The 9539-nt window shown below is 36.3% G+C and overlaps 1 protein-coding gene across 1 annotated transcript in view; it reads left to right on the top strand.

The window, feature by feature from the left end:
- The window catches only part of LOC107730106 (calcium/calmodulin-dependent protein kinase type II delta 1 chain-like), an 84306-nt gene that overhangs the window by 5156 nt on the left and 69611 nt on the right, over nucleotides 1–9539 (top strand). Inside the window, exons 3-4 of the mRNA XM_016540839.1 lie at nucleotides 6100–6159; nucleotides 8418–8472. Of these exons, the coding sequence (XP_016396325.1) occupies nucleotides 6100–6159; nucleotides 8418–8472 (115 nt within the window). The remainder of the gene's footprint in view (nucleotides 1–6099; nucleotides 6160–8417; nucleotides 8473–9539) is intronic.

Below are 9539 nucleotides of genomic sequence, written 5' to 3'. Positions count from 1 at the left end.
TTAGACAGATTTGTGAACAATATTTGAGAGAAATAGGCCTTTTGTGTACATAGAAAAAGTCTTAGATCTTTGAGTTCAGCTCATGAAAAATGGGGGCAAAAACAAAAGTGTTGCGTTTATAATTTTGTTCAGTATATATTACTGTATATAATAATAATATAATATGTAATTTTAGGTACACTCTATATAAAAATCATTGTATAGATTATAATATTTAACATAATAAATAAAGATTATCTTGCTCTTTTTAGGCAGAAGCCTTATTAGATTTATTATTGTATTTTCTAACTGCCATTTCTGCAGTCTTCTCGTATGTCCTGTGAATGTAATCCAACTATTCAAATGAGCATTTGCGGTGAAAAACAATGCAGGGTCTGAGTCCTTCGCTCATTTGTATAGGGCTGGAGTTATCAGATGCACATTTGCATATACAGACATGGGGGAGGTTGCCAAAAATAAAGGATTAAAAAAAGAACCACAGATACATAAACAGACAGCAGTAGTTTGACTGACAGATTGACATTGCCTAAAGAACATCCAGAGAGACAGTAAATGAAAGATGGGCAGCTTGTTAGAGAAGCAAAACTAATGGGCATTCACCATAGTTGTAAAGTAATATGAAAAAAGAATGGCATATGATTCAATTCTGGGTAATCTAAAGTTTTCATGAAAAGGAAATTGGAGAAGTAGAAATGGGTTCCAGCATCTACAAGTCCTTGCTGTGTGTAGATTTCTTCAGTGCAGTCTATGAAGTACTAAGTTTGTCCAGCCGCTTTAAATGTGTTAACAGCCAGTAATTTTCTCTTATACTTTAACAAACTGAAATTTCCACATCCCCCTTTTGTCTTGGGCCCCATAAAATTAGGTTACTGCCCTGCCTACACAAGTTGTGTCTGTATAAAACAGTCTAACACTTTGTCCTAATGAGGCATGACAAGACAATTTCCAGCATCAAGTAATTTTTCTTCCACACTGAGAGCAAGCCACATGTTAAGCGATGTGGAGCGAGATGTGACAGAAGGATGGCTGAAATTCAGTCAAGTCAGTTTTTCCTTGTTAAGTGTTTTGCTTTTGTCCCTTTAATGTGTAATGTAAATATATTTTAACACTGTATTATTTTGTCTGCAAATGATTTAACAGAAATTCAGGCCAAAATTAGTGTTTCTTGTCAGTTAACATAACAAATGGTAAAGCTGGTGTGGACTGTCAGAATGGGCTTTGATAGTTCACCTGAAAAATTAAATTTTTGTGAGGGATGTCCACATCCTTTTACTGATCATTTTTTGAAAAAGAACACATTTAAGTTAATTGATTGAAGGACTTATTCACATAAACATAACAATTCTGTCATCATTTATTCACCCACGTTGCTCTAAACCCATATGGCTTTCTTGCTATTACTGGTTGCTCATTTTCATGCAGTTGCAATGAATGTGGTCTGCTACTTTTACGAGCTATTGTATGACTTGTGAGGATTTTCCTACTTTCACGATGCAGTTGTGTTCATGCCAAACAAACGAAAAAAAAAAAAATCTGTGCATCTTGACTCATTTGTGTCTAAAACTAGGAAAATTAAACATTAATTTGAAAATTAAAAAAATAGGCCTATGTTTTTGAAATAACTGCACCACTTGTAGTGCACATTGTCACATGACTTCACTGCTGCATGTTTAATTCAAATTTAACACGCAGACAAAATGAGGTCAATATAACAATATGGTTTGAAATATTTATCATTACATTCTGCATACTTCACAAACACAAAGCTGTCGCTGGGCAGTAACCTAAGGTACAAAAGCTGAAAGGTACATCTTATCTATCCCTAAATAGTATATTAAAAGTGCATATTAGTACCTAAAGTGTACATATTTACATACACAAGTGTACCTTTTGAACGGGTATTTATTTCTCATTTCATTCCACCACTCTATTTCAAGTTTCAGGGCAGCCACTGAACAAGGTTACCGAATTTAAATATCTGGGTTCGCTCATTAGGAGCGACGGTGACTCCCTCTCCGATGCCCGTGCACGGGTCAACGTGGCGTGGCTTAAATGGCGACAAGTTTCAGGCATCCTCTGTGACCGCCAAATGCCCATAAAACTCAAGGGCAAGATCTACAAAACCGTCATACGCCCAGTCGCGCTATATGGTTCAGAGTGTTGGCCAGCCACCACTAAGCATGAGTAGATCCTCCATGGTATGGAGATGAAGATGCTCCGTTGGTCTCTCGGCCTCACGTGATTCGACCGTGTCAGGAATGAAGATGTCCGAAGGCGCATGGGCGTGGCACCCATAGTCGTCAAGATGCGTGAAGCCCGACTCCACTGGTATGGCCACATCATCAGAAGTGGCGATGATACAGTGGTAAAAACAGCCTACCACCTATCACCACCTGGACGACGACCGCGTGGTCGGCCAAAGAAGCGGTGGCTCGATCGTCTGGCGGAGGACATGCACTCAGTCAATATCACCCCTGATGACGCCCTGGACCGAGCTAAGTGGCAAAAGGCGTGCAAACAAGCGGACCCTGCACCAACGCAGGATACACGCTAGGATGAAGAAGACTCTATTTCAAGTTTCTCTTTCACCTCTTTTGCACTAATTTGCTTCTTATGCAAACTTTGTACCTGCCAAGCTGCTACTAAACACCAGGCCTCTGTTGACCTCTGTTTACTTCTGTTAATGTGATATTTGAATGAATTAATCTTGCATTAACTGGAGAGAACTATGACTGTGGAGTGTGGATATCTGCCTTATACAGTAGCACCACATCACAATAATAAATACACTTTTTATCAGTTCTTAATGTACTTTATTTACTTGATTTTTATACTGTTTTTACAAATAGTGTTTTGGGAGTTTTTGTCAAATTTAGTTCAACTGTGGGTACAAATTTGCCTCAAAAATATGGTTAAGTAGTACAGTATGTTTTGTACACTGAGTGGATGGCCTGTTTTACTCTTATTTTAGGTTCACGTTATCTCAGAAGATATGGGAATGTTTGGAAAACCTGATTGAAAACAATAATTATTTTGCAGTTTTGTCTAGTGTCAATACTGGTGCAGATATTGCACACAATTCAAACTAAAACTGGAATATCTTTAATTATATTTCGATTTCTGCAGTACTCTAAGCTCCATCTACCATTTTCCATTTAACAATTTTTCAATTACCGTATTGCCCCGAATATAAGACAATGTTTTTTTCTTGGAAATACATCTGAAAAAACGCGGTCGTCTTATAATTTTTTTTAATGTGATTGTTGGTACATTTTACCAGTTTTTACCATACTTTCAAAACAAAAATTAAAATAGGAAAAATATGCAATATGAAAATAATTGAAGACAAAATGTGATTTACTGAGAAAAAACAAGATTTGTTTTTTTAAAAGCCTTTTTCCAAAAGGTACATCTGGAAAAAGGGGGGGTCGTCTTATAATCAGGGTCGTCTTATATTCGGGCCAATACGGTACAATCAGAAAGAATAAAAAAATATCCATTTGGACATGGTTATGACTTATTCACCTATTTTTTTTCTTGCACTATGCATGTCAGTGGACAGTTGACTTGATATGACAACTTTGAAAATAGCTGCCCCCATTTCTGGCATTCGCTCAATTTCTGTCAGATGGGAACTGACTGAACTGGGTCAATGCAGCACTTAAAATATTCAAAAACTAGATTTGAATGAAAAACTCTCCATCTGGGACATTTAATGAAGAACATGGAATTTGGCCAAACTTTTCTAGTAATGAGGATCGTACAAAATTGATAACACTTGTCCAGAATGAGTTACAGGCTATTATTTTACATGAACATGAAGGCACAAACAGAGAAGGATATTTAAACTCTCGTCGCTATTGCAAGCAATCAGTTTAATCCTGTTATGTCATAGGTTTCCCATCTTCCTTTTAGATGTACCTGATTTGACAGACTCTAGACAGCATGCTGTGCCTCATTAATGGCTCAAGCGGTTGGGATTATGGCGGCAAAAGCACATCTGATTGGAGCTCTGGGATTAAGACTTCAGAGACAAACAATCTTATTGGCTAAACAGCATCTGGAGGGATTGGTGAATTCCATTTCCACCACCCATCCTACTGCTGCTGTCTCCCTATGAGCAAAGTGCTCAACTTACCTGAGGCCAAAAGTATCAAAAGAAAGTATTTTTTGTTAATAGTGGTGTACAGTATGGATCAAGTCTGTAAATTTTTTACTCTACCAAAATTTTGTAATTAAAATGCAGTCAAATTAAAAACACAGAGCATATTCTTTCAGAAGATGGGATGCACTTACCGTTTTTTTTTCTTTCCAATTGCTAAAATGCATTGGTCAAAACTAAATTTGCATTGACTTCTGTTTCTCTGACTGTGAAGACAATGCAAATTCAGTTTTGTGAATAATTGAAACCTGTCTGTGAATAATTTTTCATTACTTTCTGAGGCCGAAGTCTCTAAACTCATCCTTTCCAATCATCCTACTACTTGTCCGCATTTTTTAAATATAATTTAGTTGAATAATGACAGAAAACCCCACATATGCATCTTTATTATACTCTAATATGTAATAATAATCTAATATATTCCTGGACAGCAACCAATCTGGCTTCAGAAGTAGACATTCGACCGAGACTACCTTGCTTTCAGTTGTTGAAGCCCTAAGACTGGCAAGAGCGGATTACAAATCTTCTATACTTATTTTGCTGGATCTGTCTGCTGCTTTTGATACGGTGAACCACCAGATTCTCCTGTCAACCCTATTGGAAAATGGCATCTCAGGAACCGTACGCCAGTGCCAATATTTATGTTGATGATGCATAGTGTATGATTAAAAAATTGGTGGTATTCAGTATTATTATATATTACTGGCACACATTCACAAACAGTACTCTTTGTCTATATCAATTACATTTGCAATGTATTGATTCCGGTTTGTCAGATAGCTGCAGGGCCCTCAGCTCAAGGCCCCCGGCAATCACAGGCCCCAGGCTACTGGTCCCATTGGCCTGGACCATAATCCACCCATAGTGGTATCTTGCACATTTATACAGTTAGACACATATATACACCAGCACAATCTCCATTTTTTTTTTTTCCCATTTTCCACCTTTCCTTCATTTGCACACCAGAACCTCTTTGTCTATATCAATTACATTTGCAATGTATTGATTCCGGTTTGTCAGATAGCTGCAGGGCCCTCAGCTCAAGGCCCCCGGCAATCACAGGCCCCAGGCTACTGGTCCCATTGGCCTGGACCATAATCCACCCATAGTGGTATCTTGCACATTTATACAGTTAGACACATATATACACCAGCACAATCTCCATTTTTTTTTTTTTCCATTTTCCACCTTTCCTTCATTTGCACACCAGAACACAATGGTTTTAAAAAGGTCAGTATTGATGTGAATTTTCACATTGACCAGAACTTCTGCACTTTCAAAAATACATTCTACTTCCTTTCTACAATACTATTCACTTTTTTACTGTATAATTTATTGTCCTCTGTCAGTGTGAGTAAAAATACAATATAATTCCACAAATTTTACTTTTACACAAAATAGATAAAGTTATAGTACAGTAAAAGATTGTCATAAAAATAATATCACAAATAATAAAAATATGAATAATAATAATACATAAAAATAAAATAATATATGCTTTAATTTTTTTGTTTCATCTACAAGAGTTGCATGAAATTCACCCCAAAAAGCTTTTAAGACTTTTTTGAAGTATTCACATTTCATCAAAATTAAATATTAGAGTTCATCATTAGATTGCAATGACTGTTGTTTGTTTGTTTTTTATATTGTTTGTATATTTGTATATTCTGTCTAATCACTTGACCTCAGAGGAATGAGCAGAGACAACATTTATTACCTTTTTTGGTTTTCCTCATTTAAACCAGCAGAGCAGAGTTCAGATCCACAACATTTATGTCCTGTTATATTTACTACATTTCTATTGCTAAACAAACATTTACATTTTACGTCATTCAGCAGAAACTTTTATCCAAAGACAAGTTAAACAGTCAAGTGCTTCTAGAAGAGTCAGTGTTTTTTTTTTAATAAACACAAACATGTTTTTCATTTTTTTGTAGATCACCAAAAACTGGAACGAGAGGCCCGAATTTGTCGTCTACTCAAGCATCCCAACATTGGTAAGTGCCGACACACACTAACATTCTCCAGTGAAGGTTCGCTTGCCATGGCCTTACAGCACTAAAACTGCCACTGTTTTATGAGCTGTTTTATATACAGCATTTAAAATATAATAAGTATTCAAACCAGATGTGGCATGACAATGTTCAAGCTTCACAGTAATTTTTCTGTCCTCAGTGAAAGCAAAAATTACCTAGCTGTCTGGTGAGCGTGACTGGGGCACGAGCGAGAAATGGAAATCCCGGTGTGGATCCAGGGCAGAAAAGTGATTACAGAATACTTTTAGCATGGATTGAAAGCCTGGGGAAGCCCATGAGGGCAAAGAGGCAGTGGCTCAGACCATGTAGCTTCAACTCCCTGTGCACTTCCTTGGCTGGCGAGGCTACCCAGTGTCACAATGAATCAACCGACAAAAGGCTCTTATCACTTGTTGTAGCTAGTTTGGAGAAAACCTCGTTTATACAGCATCGCAACATTGCATTGCAAGAGTATTGAGTATGGATTTTCACTCTGGTTTGAGCACGGTACTCTGTTTTAAGTTACATTAAGACAATTACATTTCTTTCATAGTGCTCACATTCATGGATTTTTCAGTGCTGACCTCTAGCTGTTAAGGTGGTAACAGCTAAAAATGGCCATGCTTTTCTGCCCACACTCACCCACCTCCTAGCCAGATGCATGATTACAAGCGTGGGTGAATTCTAGCAGTAATTATGGCTATAACACAAAGCTACAGATAAGCTGAAAAATTTAGTATCACATTCCCGCCCCCATATGTTCATCCATTACATGAGAACACTAAGCCATTGAATCTATTCAATCTGTTTTTGTTCCAGAGTTTACATCAGATGACAGAAAATTTTAACAGTTTTATTCTAATGTAAATTTGACAACCTTACTATCTATCTATCTATCTATCTGTCTGTCTGTCTGTCTGTCTGTCTGTCTATCTATCTATCTATTTGTAATGGCTATAACACAAAGCTACAGATAAGCTGAAAAATTTAGTATCACATTCCCGCCCCCATATGTTCATCCATTACATGAGAACACTAAGCCATTGAATCTATTCAATCTGTTTTTGTTCCAGAGTTTACATCAGATGACAGAAAATTTTAACAGTTTTATTCTAATGTAAATTTGACAACCTTACTATCTATCTATCTATCTATCTATCTGTCTGTCTGTCTGTCTGTCTGTCTGTCTATCTATCTATCTATTTATCTATCTATCTATCTATCTATCTATCTATCTAATCTTCATTGGCATTACTTTAAACAGGACAATATTGCCAAAGCTTTAGTTTGTGATTCCAAATTTAAAGTAATAACATGTTAGGACATTTGCGGTCAACAGTCAGATTTTCATTATTATGACATCTGTTACTCATAACATAAAACCCAGTGGCTTTCCTAAACTAACAGAGGGAGTTCTCCTCTCCAAAGCAACCATCATCTGGAAAGCCATTCTCTTCCTGTTACTATGGCAACAGGTTTGAGCAACCATCTGTATCATAGATGAGAGAAGATACATGATATATTTATACAGAGGGGATTCCTCCCCGTCTCTTTTTTTCCCCCATGTAATCCATTCATATTTCTAAATCAAAAGGTCAAGCCTTTCGATTTCTTTGATAAATTACATGATGAATTCCCTCTGCTCACTTTAATCAAGTAGCTGTCATGATCTCTTTGGTTTCATTACAAGATTTCCACTTTTCATTTTGCTGTTTAGCAAGACTGAGTTATTGTTAATACTGATGTGCAAAGGTCTGAATTCTACATACCTAGACAGCATTTTTAGGCATCGTAGGCGTGCTGTTTATGTGAAGGATGTTCCAGTAAGCAACAAAAGGTGTCTACCATATAAATACCTATTTTTGTCCATTTTGAGGTAGCCCTTTGTGTATCCACCGTTTAACGTAAGAGCGGGTGGCATCTTTGGAGTCAGTGTTGCTGTGTCAAACTGGTTGGCATCCCACCACCAGAGTTTTTTTTACTGTTCAAGGAAATCACTTGACAGTGCCTTAGGTATAGGATGTGTCTGCATATTAAGGTGGGATAGAAGAAAGTATTTTTACAGAAAAAAATGACACACTTCAGCTTTAATGGATCTTTGACAATGAAAGGAAACAGAAGCAGAAATAATTCTAATTTGTGGAGTAAATGAGTCACTCCCTCTTTCTAATGAGTATGAAAGTGAGCTGCTCCATACAATCTAATCAGTGTCTCTCTCTATCTCTGTGTTTTCTCGACAGTGAGGCTCCATGACAGCATATCAGAGGAGGGTGTTCACTACCTCGTCTTTGATTTGTGAGTGATTTTTGTGTGTGTATGTGTGTGTCTCTGTCTGTATGAGGTCGCGTCTCCGGTTCTCCTATTAAATGAGTGTGACTGTTAATGAGAGCTCCTCCACTCACCAAATAAATGAGACTGAACCCAGATCAGAAAAGAGCCACAATAAGTGAGCTACTTAGACACTGTAGATTGCCATGATTGTGAAGCTACAAGCTCATAATTTAAATGACTTAAACAGTCAAGTATACATACATGATATACTTCAGAAATCATTCTAATATGCTGATTTGCTGCTCAAGAAATTTTATCAATGGAAAAACAGTTGTGCTACTTATGCAGAAACCATATACTAACATTTAAATGTTTGGGATATGTGTGTGTGTGTGTGTGTTTTTTTTTATATAAATTAATACATCTATTCAGCAAAGAAGCATTCAATTGATCAAAAGTCAAATGTTACAAAATATTTTATTTCAAATAATGTTTTGTTTTGTTCTTTCTACTCAAAGAATCCATAAAAAAATTAAAATAAATAAATAAAATAAAATATTAAGCAGCAAAAACTGTTTTTAAAATTGATAGTAATAAGAACCAGTTTTAATAACTGAGCACAAATAATTATTGAGCAGCAATTCAGTATATTAGAATGATTTCTGAAGGATCATGTGACTCTTTAGACTGGAGTAATGATGCTGAAAATTCAGCTTTACAAAACAGAAATAAGACAGAACTATAAACTATAAGTAACATAGCAAAAGTACAGACACTTAATACATTACAGTATATAATGCAACATTTATACAACAGTTTGTGTCTTCTGGTTTGACTGGCAAACAAGGCATGCCATTTTGTCACATAAATTACCTAGACTTTACATTTAATTTACAGTGCAGTTGTATTACAATAGTAATATATTACCTGTCTTAGGGTTAAAGCGGCCATATGATGTTGCTAAAAAGAACATTATTTGGTGTATTTGGTGTTATGAAATATGCGGTTTAAGGTTCAAAAAACACATTATTTTCCACATACTGTACATTATTGTTTCTCCTCTATGCCCCGTCTTTCTGAAACGCGTCAAT

The sequence above is a fragment of the Sinocyclocheilus rhinocerous genome, unplaced genomic scaffold, assembly GCF_001515625.1.
Source record: "Sinocyclocheilus rhinocerous isolate Xijiao unplaced genomic scaffold, SAMN03320098_v1.1 scaffold36, whole genome shotgun sequence".
Taxonomy (NCBI): domain Eukaryota; kingdom Metazoa; phylum Chordata; class Actinopteri; order Cypriniformes; family Cyprinidae; genus Sinocyclocheilus; species Sinocyclocheilus rhinocerous.
This window is presented reverse-complemented; position numbering and strand designations above follow the sequence as displayed.